Here is a 21,364-nt window from a genome sequence, read left to right as displayed (position 1 = left end):
AACATTCAATTCGATTAATGCAATTCGAAAATTAACATGTAATTCAATTTGAAAATTAACATGCAATTCCAAAATTTTCAGAGATGTAAAATCAAAATATTTTGAACATTCAGATTAACATGCAATTCAAAGTTAAAAGTACGAACAAACCTCAATTATTGATAATTTGATAATGAAAATCCTAAATTAAGAACTCTCAACTCAAAAAATCTAGCAATAATCATAATGTCAAACTTAAATAACCAAAATAAGAGCATTCAAATTCGAAATTTTCCAGAACACTAAAATTTGATAATTAGAACATCAAATTCGAAAATTTTGATGAAAATACTAAATTGAGATAATTCTATTCGAAAATTATAATGAAAAACCAGAACTAAGGGCAAGATATTCAAAAATTACTTACCAAAATTATGTATAAGTGAACAAGAGGAGAGAGAAAGTATTGATCCTTAAAGCTTCAAGCCATTGATGTTCCACCTTCAACTTAGGAGAGAGAGAAATAAGCTGGGTAATTTTTTCTGGAGAAAGAAAGAGGTTATGGTTGATGTTGGGTTTGGGTTTGGGTGGGTTTTGTATTTTAATCTCAGCTGTTGAATTTCATATAATCTAATGGTTGGTATTGGTTCTCACATTGGTGGTGGTTCTCACATAAAGGGTGGTTCTCACCGGATCCCGACCCTATATATATATATATATATATATATATATATATATATATATATATATATATATATATATATATATATATATATATATATATATATATATATATATATATATACGGAATATAAAGTTTTTTAAAAAAAATTAACTAAGAAAAATCAATAACATTAAAGAACAAATAAAATAAAAAATTAAAAAAATTAAATTTTATCATTAAAATTAAAATCTATTCAGCAAAAATAATTTCATTTTAATAAAAATAATTTCACTTTATTAAAAATAATTATGGTGAAGAGAATTAACTCTTACTTTGTACTCCCTTTGTCTCTTATTTACATGTTTATTTCTCTTTATTATATGAGTAATAAATGTTAAAAATAGACATGTAAATAAGGGACGGAGATAATATTGTTTTTTTTAGTCACATTTAAAATTCAATTTAACAATTAATAGAATAAAATACTTTAACAATAATATATTCTTGTACCTTTTTTTTTTTTTTTGTAAGAAGAGTAATATATACTTTAAAATAGAGTTATGTGAAATCATGTTAAAGTCGTTTTTATTTGTAATTATCAAATATTTCGTATATTGTTTATATTTTTTTTTAACTCTTTACGAATGTAATACATATCCTAATTAATAAGCAAAAGGGAAATAAATTCACAACAAATAAAAAATACTTGGTCAGTACTCTGTAAAACAAAGGGTTCCCTAAGTATTGTGATCGAAAATTGTGGTCAGTTGTTGGGAAACGAAGCCACACACACGGCTAATGAAAACAGGTGTAACCAAAAACATTTACGTTGAATAGCGTGACTCATGCAGTATGATAATATTGCAAGTTGCCAACCAAGTCTTACGTTGTACTCTCGTCAGAATTTAGAAATCACAATTATCTATTACTCCAAATTATTCATGTTTGTTGTGAAATCACAAATCTATTAGTCCAAATTATTCATGTTTGTTGTGACATCAACAAGCACTAAAGCATGTATTTCTTCAAGTATATTTGCAACCACAAAATAACACTAAGGAATACGAAGCATATGAAAACAAACAAAAAATTAAAGAATCGTTCGCCGTAGTTATAACGAGATTCCTTCTCCTAGAGGGTAATAGCCTATCTTGTCCGTATTCCACAAATTTAAGATGGAGTTGGACATAATGGACGGTGTTAAAGGGATAACGAGCGAGAGTTTATTCTTGGCATTTTGCTAATGGCAACCCGCATAGGATTAGGCCGACATATGATGTAATATTATTTATGGGTAGTGTTTAGAGGACCAACTCAATCAAAACTAAAAGTTTAAATTAATAGTTGAATTTTAGGATTGATTTATACATTCTATAATGTCTCTTCACATAAAAATCCGTAAACTTGAAATTTGGAAGCGGCATGACCAAGGCCTACTTTGGACATGTTCTTTCTCACCCACGGTACAGGGTACCCAAAAATCAGGGCGGTTTAAAAAATAGCAAGGCGAGGGTGGTCGGACTGTCAATTTCGAAACCCATATTGTCGAATTGGTGTTTCAATATGACAAAAAACAGAGTATTGATCGAAGGGGTCGATGGTGGTCGTGGGTTAGGGTGGTGGCAGGTGGCGTGAGGTTAAGGTACGTGGTGGTTGGTTGGTTAGGGTACGTGGTGGTTGGTTGGTTAGGGTCGTGGGTTAGGGTGTGGGTTGTTGCCTTGTTGGGTGTGGTGGCGTGAGAATGAAAGAGAGGAAGAGGGGGGAAAGAGGAGAGACAAGGAATAAAAATACTAAAATAGTAGTATCATATAAGCTAACAATTAAGGCACATCGTCCATCAAAATATACGTATCATCCAATTGATGTATGATATCAGTCAATATTAGGACATATGAGATATTAATTAAAACGTATCAGTCATCAGAAGAAACCTATCAGCCAACAAGATTAACATATCAGCCAACAAGAGTGAAATATAAGCCAACAAAAAAATCAAGCAACCAATTAAACTCGGTATCAATGTCACTTTGCACAACTTTAATTGTCTGGGAAAATTGTCTATCTACCATAGTAACAAACGACAAAAACATAAGAAACACCTTAGTTTTATCAATCAACAAATATATCCACACTGCTCTAGAATAATAATCAACGATTGTCAAAAAATAACGAGCTAGCTAGCTTCGCACGACGAAACATGACGATATGGACCCCATAAATCACAATGAACTTTCTCAAATATTCTAGACGCTTTATTATCAATCAAAGGAAACTTATCTCTAGGATGTTTTGCACGCATACAAACTTCACACCCCTTATCAAGACTATCTTTCACTACAACAAATCACCACTTGTGCTACGAATTATGCCACGGGAATTCTAAATTCGTGGAAAAATTTCATTTAGCCACGGTTAAAATGAACTATGATACAAACCTAAATAAGAAGAATTATTTATGCCACGGGTTTTTATTTTCCCATGGCAAATATCACACTTGTGCCACGAATTGCGCTTTTTCCGTGGCAAACTTTACATTTGTGCCACGAGTCGCTCTTTTCCCGTGCAAACTTAACATTTGTGTCACGAGTAGTGTTTTTTATTTTTTGGTGGTAAAGTTATAATACTGTTGTCACAAGTAATTTTTCTCGTTACAAGCATATACTCATGCCACGATTTTTTGCTACATTATAAAATTTTTGTAGCTAGATATACTCATGCAAGGGAAAAGGAGGATATCATAACTTACAATAAACTTTACTAGGAATATATATTTACTTGACGATTAAATTAGATTCAATGAATTTGCCCATATTACTTTGTTTTTCTTTACTTTTAAACCTGAAGATATTTAAAATACCATAGGCACTAATTCGTACATAGTAGAATATTAAACATAATACAAATTAGAGGTTAGTTGTTTATTTTTCTATTTCTCATGCCGCGATTTGAATATCACATCGATCCTATGGCCGCTTACTCCACTGATAAACAGCGGTCTTTCTCCCCTATACCTCAAGTTTCACCCTCTTCTCAAGGTAAACTTTTTTTTCGTATTTTTTGATTAGTTTTTCAAAATGGGTTTAATTGGGTATTGATAAATTGGGGATTAGAGATGTTGGAAAATTTATAAATTATATTTGATTTAGTATTATTTCTGTGTTTTATATTAAATTGGTGTAAATTTTTTTACAAGTTTGCTATTTTTTTTAATGTTACTGAAATTTTGATGTTATTGATGAAAATTGGAATTTGGGTGGGTATGAATTATGAGCTTAAAGTTTAGCTTATTAGTTATTATTATCGGGTTGTTATTTTTTTTTTTTTATTGATGTTTTCTACTTGCAAAAAGAAGGGATAAAATTTCTATTGCTAAATCACAGTAATGGTTTAAGTTATTTGGTTTATCATCTGTTGCAGCTCGTATTTATTCGATTGTTTTTTCGCATTCTTGTTGAATTAGGGTCCTCCTGTTATACTGATGCATTGTGAATATGGAATTCAAAGGTTGAATTTTTTTTAATTTGTCTAGTGTCATATACTCATAGTCATAGGCTTGAATTGCTATGAAGTTGACTTGTTTATTTAGAATTTGTGATGGTTTGTATACACTTTCTACGAATGTTTCCTCCAAAGTTGCAAATCTTACAATCAAAGTGATTGTTTTCTGCTTTTTTGGTTTGAGATAGTAAAATTTATTGGTATGTAGGGGGTAAAAAACGTTTATCATGTAAGCTTATCATGGGGTACTTTGTTGTATAAGAAAGGATGTTCTTTCTGGAAAGGTTGTACAATGGAAAGCGATATCCTTATGAAGTATATAGTTAGTTTCTTTTGCATTCATCATGCATTAATCCCATTAATTAATTGTTGACTTCACTAGTAAATGGATGAACTTGGATATGTTGAGACATTTAATCCTGTCAAATAATTGTTTTGCTTCATGCTCTTAAGCTATCAAGCTAACTGTTTAGTTAAATTGTTGAATTCAGCATGAAAATAATTTATTGTTATTTACACGGAATTATTAGGGCCATGGAATCCTCAAATTCCCCATTCTGGTGCTGCTCAACTCCAACGTAATGTTGCACCGTATCAGGGTAACTTACTGTCCTCTTGTTAGATAGAGACCTGTGCTAACAATTCATTAAATCCATGATTGATATTAATGCTAATTGCTCTTTTAGCACCAACTACTTGATCAATAGTGCCTTTGCACTCAATTCTGTTAATAAGGATTATATCTTATATTGAGATATTGAGACCATTAAAGAAATCTAATATAAAGAAAAAGATTATTGAGCCTGATATTAAGCCTCATCTATCTGTCACAATCCCTTGTAAAGTTTGTACCTCTCTTTAAATTTGCATTACCTTTGTAATGTTGTATAATTATGATGTTAAGATATTAAGATTTGCGTGGAGTATTATAGAGTACCAAAATTGCATCTTTGTTTCAGATTTCTTTAATATATTTGTGTTTTTCAATTTGTTAATAAAAAGTAGGATAAACAAGATTGGCCACTATAGTTAGAAGTTTTCCAGTGAGTTCACCTTCTTTGCTAATCTATTGTTTCTTTTACTCTAAATATAAAGATGCAGGACATTTATTGAATTATATGCATGTTTACTCGTACATATAATTATTATTTTTCATTCAATTTAAATTCACGAATTCACTATAGGCAATTCACTTTCCATTAAGATTGTAAAGGACATTTTCCTCAAAAAAAAAAAAAAAAAAAAATAGAGATATAGCTATATATATTGTGTATCTGTACATGTTGACCTACTACACTTTTCTGGGTTTAGTGATGATGAATGATATTACATCTTTACAGGTTGACAGATAAAAGAACTGGCATTGTTCCAACACAGTTTGTTTCATTTGATACTTCTTGTTATGACGTATTACAACTTAATTATTATGCTACAATCTAAATAACTGTCATTGCAGTATTGCATGCATCTCCCGTATCAATAAATTCTAAGGACCCTAAATGAGATTAAGAAATCTATGAAAGTTACAGGACTACTTGCTTTATAAATTTTTTCTCCTGTGTTCCAGTGTTGTAATGTTGTTTTACTTTGTTGTCTTATATATTGCAGCTTTATGATTATGCCCCAATGTCTTATAGATTGTCATTTGAGCTTTGTTAGTGCTGAGTTTATTTTACAGATACATATATATATCTTGGTCTGTATATATTATTGTTAATGTTGACGAACATTTGCTACAAAATAAGGGAGACTTTTTGTCCTGTGATTAGTAGAGTTTAGTTTCACTTTGAGTCTTGGAGTGTAATCTAATTCTTTTTCATTTTTGTCTTTCCCCCTGCTGGCTACTATTTTGCCTTTCCACCTCCCTTGCCTGCTGCTCTAGTATCTCCCCCACCCCCCTACTAGCTGCTACTGCCTTTGCCCCTTCGCTGCTTGCTACCCTGCAGTCTTCCCCTATTGCTGCTGCTTGAGTCAGACTTATAATAGTGATTTTATTGCTTCTCACTTTATTACAGAACAATTATTCCGAATGCATGACATTGTCACTCCTAATGCAGCCAGACTAGCCACTGCAGCTATTGTTGCTGATGTAGTCTATGTTGATTGCTGATGTAGTCTATGTTGATGCTACATCTTTTGCTGTCGGCCTCTTGCTATAGAGGTTGTTGTCTTAGTTATAATTTCCTTGCATAGTTGTTGTTTGCTTTAAGAGCTACAATTGTTATTCGGATGGGCTAACGCTTTTTTGGTTTGATGTTATAGGACTTTATAGACAAATCAGAAGGGCTCAATGTCATCCAACAACATATCATGTTTCACTAAAATGCTCACATATGAGATCCCCGAGAATGGTTTGACACTCTGCACAGCAGCAACAAATTGATGCGTTCTTGCCTTATCAATTTCAGCACAACAGATTATTAGGTTTAAATAAAGTAGAGAACACGAACATAATTATAGATTGTAATAATCTAGTTTTTAGAGTATTATAAGCAGAGATTATTTAAAATTTTTAACTTTTGTGTATATGTATGTGTATCTGCAGTAACTTTAATTAATACAAATCCAATATTTTTTTCAGCCTTATTGGCCACGGTAATATTTATGGCAACATTGTTCATTAGCCACAATAAAATTTGAAAAAAGAATCTTATTAGCTACAATAATATTTGTGGCAACAAAGTTTGTTAGCCACAGTTGAATTTGTGGCAAATAATTTGTTAGCCACATTAGTGTTTGTGGCAAGAGAATTTCTTTGCCACGGGAATACTTGTGGCATAAATTTCAAAATTTGCCACGACATTCGTTTTCCTGTGGCAAATTTCTAGCCACGGCCTCTTGTGCTATGGGTATAAATTTTAAATTCCCATGGCTAAATTGCATAGCCATGGGAATTTTAATCTTGTGCCACGATTTTACCCGTGGCACAAAAGTCAATTTGTTGTAGTGTTTGCAATTATCAGTAGGAAGCAACTTAACTACTTTCTCGGAAGGATGAAGGAACATATCAGCCAACAAAAGAAGCATATCAGCCAACAAAATGATGAAATCAGCAAACAAAAGGTACAAATAAGTCAACATAAGGAACATATCAGCCAACAAATGAAGCATCTCAGCCAATAAAAGGATGAAATCAGCAAACAAAAGCAACAGATAAGCCAATAAAATAAACATATCAGCCAACAAAATGAAAGATATAAGCCGACAATTAAAATATACATATCAGCCAACAAAATAAATATATCAACCAACTAAAGAAACATATAAGCCAAATGATGTCTGATATCTGACAATTAAAATATACATATCAGTCTCTCACTCTCTTGATACAAATTCTTAAATGAACATGGTTCAAACTAATTTATTGTGGATCACTAACATTAGAGACATTATGGTTGTTTTATTAATAAAAACAAAGGTCACTACATTTGGATAAAGATTATTTTTATGTTGAAATAAAATTAATTGTGGTATTATAAAGAGTATATATAAGAGGTTTTTTTTTTTTTTTTCCCTCTAAATGAAAATTTTTATATACCGATTAATATGAATAATGAAGGTCACTATGTTAAAATTAGGGTCATTATGCTTAACATAAGGATCACTATGTTCAATATAATGCCAGTCAGATGCAAATAAACCTCACAGGTTTTTTCCCTCTCTTGATAATCCACATTAGTTGTTAAAAGAAGAGCCATTAGTTTTTTTTTTTTTTTTTTTTTTTAGGAAACTATACGTATTTAGTATTGTTAAGTTGTTAACTGAACAATGATCAAGTTGATCATATTTCTCTGAATTCAAAGATTTAGCTAAAATAGAAATAATCTCAATAATTGATTAGCGAAAAAGTTTCCAAGTATCTATGTGACTACGTCTATAGGCCACCCGGATAAGAAAAGGACAAAAGAATATATAGCTTAGACCATTTATTACAAGTTCAAAGATGTTCCATCTCAAATCCAACATGCTATAGGACTAATTCGAGACAATTCACATGTGCACCAAATGAAGTTCGTTCAACATTACATGCGGAGTTTGTGTAAGAAAACAGACTAGAGCACATATATATAAACCACGCCTTTAAAGTATTCAAAGATCATGTGCATCACTAATAAAGAAATTAAGGGCCGTTGCAATCACCTAATTAAAAAAAGTAGTGATGCTTAATAAACATGTCAGATAAAGACTTTTATTAGAGCAAGCTTAAAAAGTGGGGTAGGCAGCATACCATTTTAAAAAAGTCAACGGAATAAATTGACAATCCCACTAATTAAACAGGATAAGGAAAACAGCCCATAAAACAAGAAAAAAGTTAGACTAATTAGGATAATAAAATGACAAGAGAGATTAATGTGTATCAACTCAGCAGCTGGTGGTGGATTTGTTTCATCACTTTCACTCTTCTTTCATCAGCGGCTATTGTGATCATCTTCACCTGTGCAGATGGTGCGTCTAGTGATAAAGACAGCGTTACACACGTGGAGCACGGTACCGGTTGCGCGGCTGCTTGTGGTGGTGGTTGTGGAGGTTGAATGCAGTCTTACTGTCTTGTAACTATAGGAAGTAAAAATTACAGTATAGTAGCTTCCTTTCTTTTGTAATTGATGAGAGGTTGCTCATTGATGCAGTGATTATTCTTGTCTGCTGTACTATTACTATTTGGAAAAAAACTTGTTCATGAAATAAAATTGGAAAATTTTAGTGTAATTTTCTCCTGTGTTTTTGTTTGAATTTTCTTTGATAAAACGTCAATATGCTTCAGGTTAGTCCAATTATCCATATCATGTGTTTTACTCGTCTGCATGAATCTTATTGTTGATAGGATTAGCAACAAGACATTCTTCATTAGTTTCTTGGTCCAAGTCTGATTCAATTCCAACCCAATCCAAATGAAAACAATCCAATTTGAATTCTTACCCGGCCCAATGTAGAAGTTTAAATCCGAATAAGGTCTATATAAGATTTGACCTGTATCCAATTTATTAACTCATTACTAATCGATATGAAGTACTTCATAATATAATATGAAATACTTCTTCCATTGCATCGCTTTGATTTTTTACAATCATCTATATCTATAATTATATAATACTGAAATTATAAAATTTTAATAGTTTGATAATAAAATAATAATGTTTATCATTGTTATTAGTAAATAAAAGTGATCAACTTTAGAATATAAGTATCGTATAAAGTCAAAGCAATATATCTAGTATTCTAATACGAAGAAGTAACAAATGGAGGAAGTATATATTCTCAATTAAACTCTTATATTTGTAGTACTATACATTAGTTTGTTCAATCCATTCCATCTGAACCGATCTGAAAAGAAAAAAGATGAAGTCCTAGATAAGGACCTTAATGAATCCAGCCCGCATCATTCTAAACTGTTCCATACTGCAAACAGCCTGTTGTGTTGAACTTAAAGAAGAAACTATAAAATCCTACAGAGAAAAAATAACTCTAAGAAAATAGAGTTTCTATGCTTTATATTATGTACAAAATGCCAATCACCCCCAAGTCTATTAACATTCTATAAACCAAAAATAAACAGCATCAATCTTGACAATGAAAATGGCAGTCACATTACTCTTTTTCTAAGCTCTGTCGAGGATATGTCCATCCGAAATTTATCAGCTGGTATAGGGATGAACATGTCTTTTAGAACATCTGGAATATCAATATCTTCAAGAACCTGCAGAAATGTATGCCACGGCATATAAGTAATTTTATGTATGAACTGCAATAAGAGATTACAATATGACAAATAGTAGACACATCCTGTATCAGAAGAATGAAATACCTTGAAAACACCATTCACAGTTCTGCCACCAACAATGAAGGTGCACCCAGTATTTTTGCATTTAAGGAGTACCTCTATCATTCTGTTGTAACTTCCATCATAATACTTTGGCTGTGAGTTTACGAAATAGATTAAGTAAGTTGAAGCATCAAGGGATGGTCGCATTTCAACCAGAAGCCATTAAAAAGCAAAAAGCAACAAAAAGCACAAGTATCTGTGCGAGAATAAAAAGACAGAATGGGTTGTATAATGCAGTATGTGAATTGAGATATATATGTATTAGACATGCACAAAACATATGCATGTGCGAAAAGAAACCTTGTTCAACTGGCAAATGACATTCAAAATTACCCAAACACCTCTTAAGACAAAAGAGGCTCCCACCCAAGGAAAGGGAATCAAAATTATACAACCATCCCCTAACAGAGAGACAATGACGGAACCAGGATTTTGAAGATGAGGGGAGTGAAGGCAGTACCGATGTTTGTTCCAGTGATTTTTTTTTTTTTTTTTTTTTCTCTCCCAAAAAATCATCAAAGGAAATATACATGTACTTATGCATGATAAATTAAACTATTGTACAAATTTACTAATATAGGAGAAAAAAACTGTAATAATAAAAGAGAAAAAAAAATTTATGTATAGTACTATGGGATACAGAATGATAAAACATACTCCTACAAAACAAGTATGACATAATTCACCTAGATTAAATTCTAAATTTACACAGAATGATGAAGAATGCTAGAACAATTATGACATCTTTTAAGTTCCAATAGTATGTTGACTCTTTATTTCAAGAAACACAGGGTGGTTAATGAGCCAATTTAAGCAGAGAATTATTGTTGGTTGCAAACGCAACAAAAGGAAAACAGAAAACTGAATTATTCCCAATACTTGTAAGCCATCCTAACTCATACATGTGAGGTGAGAGTGTGAGACTAATAGCTAACCACTGTCATATTGTATATACAACATCAATGCAGGCATGGGTTACATTTAAAGCACAAAATCATACATACAGCATATGTTGCTCATACTCTTTACATAATATCTAGTGCCCATGTCGGATATTCAATACCCCAACATGTTTATGGACACTCAACACTTATATATGAACCAAATTCATGCACAATTAGCGTGCAACAGCCAAACATGACACCAACATATATACCTGTATTGGACACCAGTAGCAAAATCTAAGTTAAAGTAGGAATTATCCTCACGAGGAGGGCTTCCTTAAAGTAGGAATTATTCCTTATGTTTCTTTTTCATACCGTCTTAAAAATAAAATAAAATAAAAAATAAAAAATAAATTAAAAAAAAAAAAAAAAGGAAAAAAGTAGCAAACCTGAGCATATAGTCCCAAAATCACAAGTAGAAGTATACAGTAATATCATATATCAGTCCTCTAATAGAGCATAGATTTGACAAAAACAGAATTCCATGGACATCATATGATGATCACAAGGAATCACTTTATCATACTAGCAAGTCTCAATGCTTGGCTGATAAATGAGAACTAGAATATTAACAACTTTATAAAAATAAAAATAAAATTAAAATTAAAAAAAAAAAAACTGGTTATTCTTTGGAACTTAACAATATAGTCAGCACTTTGGGTTAGTTACATATAGCCATCAGACATCAGCAACTCATCAGAATTTATTTGTAAAATGATATAGGAATCATCACTCCGTCCACGTATTATCTTTTTTTATTCCTTCTTGGAATTACCACAAAGAATCTTCTGATTACTTAAAGTGGAATCCTAAGTAACTCAACCCAGGTACCAGTATGCAATCCCCACCCACACAAATTATATTCAACCAAGAATACAAAAAAGAAATATGGAGTGCTCAATGGCAGGAATTTTCATATATTTTTTAAGTATAGAAAGATATCTTACATCTATAAGCCTAACCACAGTATCAGCACCGATTACAAAAGCACTGCCAGGGAAAAGTTCAGCCTTTTTATAGAAGTAGGGCTGGTTTGATATTATTATCGTTTTACCTGTCAAAACAACTACTCATTAGTAGGACAGTATTAGTCACAAGTAATAGATACACAACAACCACACAGCTTACAACTATTTGGAGAATACATGATAGAAAAGTTAAACACTACAGTTACAAAGCGATATTCTGGTGAATAACACCACTGGACGTGGGATGCTGTCCTTTATAGGTGCTTTCTCTTCGGGATTTAAAGAGATTAAGAGACTAAACCTAAACCTATACGATGTAGGAAACAGGAGTAGGGCTAATATGTGACACAAATTTAGGGCTTGTTCATTAGCATTTCTAGTTTTGACATTTTCATTTTTTAAAAACTAAAAGCAAGTACATAAATAAGATATAGTACATTATAAGGTTTTCATAGCTTTGTTGTAAATTTCAAAATTAACATGACTAGTTTAAGTATTAAGTAGGATTAATATTAAATCATTATAAAACTTTGGCATTGATATCAAACAAGACCTTAATTGACTAAAAATGACAAGGCAAAAGACAATAAATACACACAACACAGACACACATACAAAAAAAATTATATTTCTCATGACAATATTTTCTCCAAGGAATTACGCCTACTATATTGACTAGATAAGTTGCCAACAAAACATTACTTTGTTGTATAGCATGGAAATGGAACCATCGGCAATAAACCCCATAACATAAAGACAGCACAATTCAACTCACCGGCCATCTCAAATTGCTTAACGCGATCCTTGATCTGAGATATTGTTAGAGGCGGTTTGTCAGCATTGACTGCCGAAAGCTCAAAGCATGGATATCCATCCCCCAAAAGGCTGCATATGAATACCATTTTGAAGAAACAGAAGAAAGAACCTTAAGACGAATTTAAATGAAAAGCTTAAAAAAACAAGACAAAGAATTAGCATACAATTTACTAAAACAAATCAACTTCACAACGCCCAAAGCGACTAAAAGAGCTTGCTGCATTCATTATTCCATTAGGAGTAAACTCATACGGTTGAATCACAACAATTTCGAATCCAACTAATTCAATCAGAAAGGCCATTTGGTGGATCAATTAGATCATGAATTCGTGATTGGAAAATTTGGAACTGACCAATTGAATTTTAAAAATATTGGATTTCTCAAATGAATCATTTTGGAAAATAAATCCATAAAATCATACAAATAATAAGCTTAATCCAGTTTTAACTATGCAGAGGACAGCCTTTCACTGATTTTAACACCTCCAAAGGGTCAAACATCTACCAACTATAGTAAGGACCAGATAACAACTTTTGCAATGAATGTAAATTTTGCTAAATTTTGCCCCATATTTCATTTATGTCGATACGTTAATCCATATTCCCCAACACCATTAAACAAAGAATCAAATAAGGAATTGAACAAAAAGCACCATACAATGGATGTCAAAAGAGACTAGACAAGGACTAAGTGAGCAAAACACCAATATTCACAATCCAGCTATATGATATTTACCTGCTTGCAACTTCCATGAGCTGGAGATGACCTTCATGTAATGGGTTGAATGAACCAGGAAGTATAATCTTTCTTTCAGCACTCAAGGCCTGTTCCTCTGAAATAATTATGAGTAAATACTAGATACTAAAAACACAATAGAACTATATTTAAAAGATTGCACAAAATGAACCTTGAATCAACCACGGATGACATACCACATGTAAAATCATAAACCTTGAAACATATTTGTCCATTCAAAAGCTGTTCTAACTCCTCATCTTCACTAAACATACTTTCCGTTTCTGTAGAAATATCCAATTCATTCAATGCTGGAGTGAAATCTACTGGAGCTTTACTTGCACCAGCAATTGCCTGTCAGTAAACAAAGAGGTCTGGTCAATGCCCAGAAAATAATCTGAGCTAAAAGATTATGAAAACCTTCAATGAGAAAGCACGAGTGCAGCACTACAATGCATTTGTTAGATAGGATTATATATTTTTTATAATTTACCACTACAACAAAGAGCAAGCAAAAGAAGTGGAAAATCCTTTGTAAACATCATAATTTGATTGATAATGCATCTTTTGGACACCCATAGACTGAAGGTAATACATCCTTCGAAGATCCAAATACATAGAAATCTACAAGACTTCCAAGGATATGCCATGGTAGAGTATAGAATCTATAGATATCACTTTTACTAATTATTTCGAAAAGATAAAAGCAGATAATGTATACATAAGAACATTTAAAACTTAAAATTTCTTCATTCCAAATATAGTTACTGGTGAAGAACACCCAAAAGCATGATGGCTTTTGTCGCCAACTAAATAACAGTCCATTATGCCCTTCACCCTGGCTATAACAAGGACGTGATATTGTTTACTTTAACCATCCCTTTTACATGGATGACACCTTATGACCATTGGACATTTGGTACCAATGCATTTCTTCATCACTTATTAAAGAACAATCAGGAAAAAAAAAAGGTATATATATATATATATATATATATATATGATAACAAACTTTCAGCCTTTACACTTATAAAGCTGACTAAGAGTATGCTAAATACTAGCCCGGACACTCCTTTAATGACATGCATGTGCAGTTGTGTACTCAAGGTTACAAACCATGATTTGCAACCAGATCAAAAGTGCTGGTTGCACATCAAATTAACATACTTTGCCACTGTGACACATATCGAGTCATGCTTGAAGCCACAGGTTTGTCGGTTGTATCAACCTCCAATAGGCACAAAATGGTCTTGAGTTGGCCATATTGGCTCGACGCCTCTACATCAGGTGATACTTGACTGTTTTTTCTTGTCATGAGAACTACCACTTCAGCAAGGTTGGAAACCAACAGGTAAAAACCACATTAAAAAAAATTTACCAAAAAAAAGGAAAAAAAAAAAAAAAAAACTGCATTTTGCTAACGTCCATTAAGGAAGGCAAATAGAATGATACATTACAATAACATCCCAGCATGGTGCCTTATTCAACAAAAGCACAGAAGAGCAATAAGAGGCAAGTTGCCTTGTAAGCACACCAAATGGATGCTATCGAACCAACATGCTAATGTACAATTGTACAAAGGATGAATAAAGCTCCTAACTTAAGACAACTTCTAATTCTTAAGAATCTGAAGAGAAATCTCTAATTTATTCACGCTGAAAGGATTGTATATAACAAAATAACAGAGCTTTCTTCTTATTTGAAATTTACCAAGTACCTTGAGCAAAAACTGACTTGAAAGAATTTCCTCTTCTTCTCGTGTGCGAAGTCCCTGTAGAAATTGGGAAGAGTTATTTCACCGTACTTAACGGGGAGGTGGACTGAAACAAAACTGAATTAGGAGTGACTCCCTAAGAATATACAAATACTCTTTGGAGGATTTAACTCCAGCAGCAGACTAAAAAATAAAGTATATACCTTTGACAAGGTTACAGTAGAAAGCCAAAGACGATTGGATGTTCTGGTGCACATGTGAAACCTTGCAAACATCAAGGAAAACAGCATAAGAATGGTTACAGACAATAAGGCCATGCTATACCTTGAAAGCATTTGAAGTCCTGCACAATGTATACATGACCCAATTTAATCAACTAATTCAAGTACACATGGCATTTACTTGCAGTATATCACTGTGACAAAAATTGGGACTGACTTTGTCAGCACCTAAAAGGTGATCAACTCATGGTGAAAAGAACTTTTAAAGATTCATTGACCAATGTTGGTATAATAGACAGAGAGGGTAATAAGTCAGGGTGGGAAAGAAAAGTAGCAAATATCACTACCATAAATGAACCCAACTTCACTTAACAAGTCAACATAAGAAAAATACACAGGCAGCATGAAATTGGCTGAATTAACATGTTAAATCAGTCTAAGCTGAGTCATCATTGACTCATGGTAGATATTGTACAACGTAAACACAAAGTATCATTGTCAATCACAAAACAAATATCTACAGGTCTGTGTCTGACAAATAACCAAGTATGTCAAGAATATTCTATGCGAATTTCCAGCACAGGATTTACCTTTTGTAATAAACAATAGACATGCGGCCACATCTAAGATATTAACATAAAATATAAAACTAGAAGCTAAACTGCACTGATCTAGGCTTGACATGGGTAAAATATATCATCCCAAATCCTAGGAAGAAGGAAAGAATTAATAACATTATTATTGCCATTAAAATATTACTACCAAGTCCACTGAGTGCCTTTGAGGGACAATCCATCACAAGCTTTCAACTTAATGATGTTTACCTTGATAACAGAGATCATTTGCAAGTAGCACAATTTTTTCATATACTAAGTATTTGGTAAATTACTATTTGGATTCAATCACATTTTCAAAATATAGAGAACTAAGCAAAAGACAAATTACAGGTGAATAGTATTGTGCACTAACTATGCTCTTATAATGCATCATAGATTACACACAAGTAACTAGTACTTGCCTGTTCAAATATTTTGCAAACTGCTAGCCTCTTTTCTAGTTCAAATAAATTCACCCAACTGCTAAAGGCCAACAAAGCTACAAATGAGCATCAACTTTAGAGAACTCTCCAATAAGGAAAAACAACATACATTGTTATATATGTTGTGACATCAGCTTAAAACAAGAGAATTAAAAATAAAATTTGAATAGCCTTTCAATTTGCAAATGACAGGAACCAATATCCAATATAAAAAGTAAAAATTCATTTATCATTGAATGTTTTGAGCTCCTGTCATCAATAAGGACAACATTCAGCTTTATTATCACGTTGATATTAGATTTTACACATAAGTTATTCACAGCATAAATTAATTGGGCAAGGATGGGCTGTATTCACTAAATAATACTCCTTCCGTCTCTAAAAGTTCTTCCTGTTTTGACATTTATTTATGAGAATCATTGTCAAAACAGAAAGAGCTTTTAAAGACGGAGGGAGTATTAGATAATTAAATTAGCTCCTTTTTGTTAGTTATGTAGTTTGGAGATCTTGCACTTATTCTCCAATATTCTACAATGAATTGTTTTCCCATTACCACATTGATATTACACCCTACTTTTCACTTTTCCAACATGTCATATATCTAATGGGGCATTCCCTGCTTTCATTGTAAAGTAAGAGACATTATACTTTAACCCCCTTCCCCCATCCAACCAAAAAATCTAAAAGAAAAGAAGAAAAAAAAAAAGGGGTCCATGCTCATGTTTAGGAGGTCATTTAGGACTTGTTTAGCCCGAAGTAGTTGTGGGAGTGACTGTTAGATGGTAGTTGTGGGAGTGACTGTTAGATGTTAGTTGTGGGACTAGTGTTTAGTTGTCTAAAACTGTAGGCCTTGTGGTAAAGAGGTGATTGATAGTTTTTCAGGATTGATTAGACTCTAATCAACTATTTTTTGTGTTTGAGATAATAATAAGCTGGTATGAAAAAGTGCTTAAACCCAATTTTTTGTAAGAGTTGTTTGAAGCCTTTGAGAAAATATTGTCAGAAGCTTTTTTGGTGTTTGGTACTCTCTATATTTCGGATTAATTGCAAAAGTTTCTTTTTCATTCGTTGTTAGTTAATTACAACACTTCTCACTACTCCCTCCGTCCCTTTATTAGAAGCCTATTTCTAATATCTATTACTCACATAATAAAGAGAAATAGACTTCTAATTTAGAGATGGAGGGAGTAATATTTTATTATTTCTCTACTTGCACTACTAATTTAATACTTCTCTTTCCCACTCACCCCACTTGTACTACTTTTTTACCATTTCTCTCTCACGCCAATGATTAAATATACGCCCACTAATTATACTTAATACAATAAAGTTCTCACGTTGGTCTCTACCCTATAATATTCTTATAACTTTAAGTAATGGCTATTGTTGCGATTAATAAAAAATGGAGTAAGTAAAATATAATTTAAATCATCTAATGCAACGGGCTAGTTAAACTAATTAATACAACCATTTTGATCAACCAACTACCACACAGAGCCAAAGTACGAACGTTTGATAATAGAGGTTTCAATAAATGAAAGGTGTATTATTTTGTTTTCTTAAATAATAAATTAGAAAACATTTCAAAAGCTACATTTCTCCTTTGAAAGCTAAAATTTGTAGCTTTTAGCAACCCTTACTTGCACCACTTATCATAATCCAAACCACTACATTGACAAACATATAATCTTTTTACTTCATTAAGTAGTGTTTTGTCTTACAAAAATCACTAACTGCCGAATGCTGGTAATAAAATGGGCCCATTAACCATACTGGTATAAGAGTTATCACATTAATAACATATTAGTCTAAAAGTTATCATCAGCGATATATTGGTATAAAAGTTAGCAAGTAGCAATATATTGGTATAAAACTTAACAAGTGGCGACATATTTGTATAAACGTTATCAAATGGCGACCTACTAGTATAGATGTTAGCGAGTGACGACGTTTAATCTTATTTCTTTCCAAATAAGCGCATATTTTATTCATGATTATTCTTAATTTCAGACGTTATCTATCATTTTCTTTTCGTTTTTCACTTTTAAATATTCATTAAATATGTCTTGGATTTTTTTAAAAAATCATAAAAAAAATCGAAGAATAAAAAAGAAGAGATAAATAAAAGAGGAAATTAGGGAAAATATACAATATATATATATATATCCTAACTACTTTTGAAACATTATATCCTATATCTTTCCTTTCATTTGTGAGGATTTTGTTTGCTAATACAATATTTATTTATTTTTTTTGGTTACTAACTGTCGATAATTTAAGTGAGCATGGAGGGGAGACATATTTGATATTAAATGAGTATTAGCAACGACAAAAGGACATAAAAAGATAATAAAGATTAAGTACTTGTATGATAGATGAGTGCCTCGGCAAGATAAAAAATAAATAAAAAATAAAAATAAAAAAGTATAAAATGACGAAAATGGTTAGATTTTATACCAATTTGTCGCAACCTGTTAACTTTTATACCGATTTGTAGCATAAGAAGGACTTTTATACTAATGTGTCACTAATGTGCAAACTTTTATATTAATGTGGTCAAATGGCCTAATAAAACATGGTATTGGAAATGAAATTTAAATGTAATTTGGTGTGGAAAACAACCTATAATCTCCATGGAAACATAATATCATTCCCCAAACTTGTGTTTTGTTCATGTTTTTCCATTAGCATCCATTACCATTAGGGAGGATGGTATTAGGGGGGAATGGAAATTTATGAAAAAAACTAGACAATTTGGGGTCATCTTTAGTGACCATGGGAATTAACATTGATCTTCTTTCCAAATTAATTTAAAAATTCATTCTCATTACCATTGTTTATAACCAGTTACCAAATAGGTCATAAACACAATAGTCGAGCAATTCCATGAGATAATTACTGGTAAATATGGAAAATTTTTAAACCACATGCAAACAAACTAAAGCTTTACACCGTTTGGAAAGCAATTATGGAGTAAGGGGAAGGGAGGAAGGAAAGGAAAGGAGAGTGAGTGTGTGAGCTTCCTTTTCGCTCCAAAATCTTTCCAATATTGAAAGGATTTGGCTTATTATAGGGGAACGAAAAAGGAATTTAAATTCACTCTCATTCCCTCCCTCCATATGATATCATCCCTTTCTCTTCCCTCTCTTTCCCTCCATTTCTCTCTATCCAAACACATTGTTAACTTTTGAATCACACACAACTCTTCTTGAATGTAGTTTATGCTCACCTTACAGACCGCAAAAAAACTCACTTTACCAACTCACTCAAACCAATGGAAACCACAGCAACAATATATAGCACTAGCACACATATTCATATGCAGGAAATTATTAAATTTAAGCAACATATTATTTGAAGCATAGTACCTATGATCCCCCTGTTTCAGGCGATTCGTGGCCAAAGAACCAGTGAAACCCACACCAAGAACAGGACATCCTATATCAACAACATACAATAAATAAGATAAAATGCAATAACAAGCACACTTTCCACATGAAATGATGTTATTAAATACCCAAATCTTTTCCCTCAAAAACAAAAACAAAAACAAAAAAAATAAAAATAAATAAATAAATAAAGGAATCTGATAAATTGTTTTTGTTATTGCTGTTGCTGAATGCCTTGATACAAAAGAATTTATATGCAAAGCTACAAGCTAAGTGAAAACGCAGACTAAGAATAATAATAGGCTAAAGCATATAAACAGACTAAATAATGAAATATAACTCGAATTAGCAGAAACATTAAAGAACTACAATACCAAAAACTAATAATAAAAAAATGTAAAAAAAAATTAGAAGGAAAATAGGAAATTAAAAGAGAGGAAAAATTACCAGGTTTCGAAATCCTCAAAGCGCGATTATACGCTACAAGAGCCATGTCTTCCGCAGTAGACAAATCTGCAAATTGTGCAGGTATCTGTAACAAAAATAAATGAAAATAAAAATTAACACCCAGAAAATAAAAAATAATACCCAGAAAATAAAAATGGCGAATTTAATTAATTAAAGAAGAAACAAACCTTGCCCAGTAATTGGATCATGGACATTGTAGAGTAAGGAATTACAGCTTCAAGAAGAGTATTAGAAGCTCCTGGAATTGAAGTCAACCATCCAACAGCCTAAATAAGGACCAAAATTCATTAGTTTAAAGAAAAAGTAAGAGATGATTGAAGGTGTTTTAATGGCGGAAAATGGAGGAGAGAGAAAGTTACGTGAGCGGCGCCACCGGCGATGTAGACAACAGCTTTGGTGGGAGTGGAATGAATGGCTTCGATCAATGGTCTCATCATACCACCACTTTCTGTCATTTTCTTTTATGTTCCAAACAAATAAATGACAATATAGGACGAGTTTTAATTTTGGGTCGTTTTATGGTCTATAGTTCTTTGTTTAAATAATTAAATACTACTATATGTATTATACCATAAGTCCATAAGTAAATGTTAATTGAGTCCACGAGTCAATATTAATTTATTAAGTAGAATAATAAAAAATTCCATTAGGAGTAGTTTTGGTCATTCAATACTAATATAATGTCTCCTTTTCTTTACATTTTAATAAGATAGATTAGGATTGAGATTATTTTCTTAATCTGAAAACGAGATTAAAGGAAGTGAAATCAAAGATGCTTGGTGAGAAATAATTTACAATTTCACACTCTATATAAGGGGCTTAATTTCACTGTTAAATGAGTTATCACTTTCTCGACATTTTAACATGACTACAAGTGAAAGAAATTAATACTGGAACAATGTTGCAAATAGGATTGAGCAAGAATCGAATATCTAGCATCTTATATCAGAAAATTGCAATATCTGATAGATGTATCCAATATCAAAATATTTGGAACTATGATATCTAATATCCAAAACTCTTTTAATCGAAGTAGGCCAGCTAGCGCGATAACCATATGGTGATATGGGGAGTTATTTCAAAATGGTTTTTGATAACTTGTTATTT

The 21,364-nt window shown here is 32.1% G+C and overlaps 1 protein-coding gene and 1 long non-coding RNA gene across 2 annotated transcripts; one reads left to right on the top strand and one right to left on the bottom strand.

Annotated features, from left to right (window-relative positions):
* Positions 1 to 3,376: 3,376 nt before the first annotated feature.
* LOC145563747 (uncharacterized) lies at positions 3,377 to 6,632 on the top strand. The gene is made up of 3 exons (XR_014094591.1): positions 3,377 to 3,678; positions 4,672 to 4,740; positions 6,404 to 6,632. It is a non-coding gene; the product is annotated as an uncharacterized LOC145563747 (long non-coding RNA).
* A 2,747-nt stretch (positions 6,633 to 9,379) lies between these two features.
* LOC145562323 (uncharacterized) lies at positions 9,380 to 20,756 on the bottom strand. Its single transcript, XM_081622555.1, has 12 exons — positions 20,617 to 20,756; positions 20,425 to 20,523; positions 20,237 to 20,321; positions 19,769 to 19,838; positions 15,344 to 15,404; positions 15,144 to 15,197; positions 13,624 to 13,780; positions 13,427 to 13,523; positions 12,650 to 12,759; positions 11,854 to 11,960; positions 9,945 to 10,055; positions 9,380 to 9,836 (listed from the first exon to the last, which is right to left on the bottom strand). Exons 1-12 carry the CDS (start codon positions 20,710 to 20,712, stop codon positions 9,723 to 9,725), a joined length of 1,161 nt encoding a protein of 386 aa, XP_081478681.1. The 5' UTR covers positions 20,713 to 20,756; the 3' UTR covers positions 9,380 to 9,722.
* Between the last annotated feature and the right edge of the window lie 608 nt (positions 20,757 to 21,364).

Source organism: Chenopodium album, chromosome 10 (genome assembly GCF_948465745.1).
Source record: "Chenopodium album chromosome 10, dcCheAlbu1.1, whole genome shotgun sequence".
Lineage (NCBI taxonomy): Eukaryota > Viridiplantae > Streptophyta > Magnoliopsida > Caryophyllales > Amaranthaceae > Chenopodium > Chenopodium album.
This window is presented reverse-complemented; position numbering and strand designations above follow the sequence as displayed.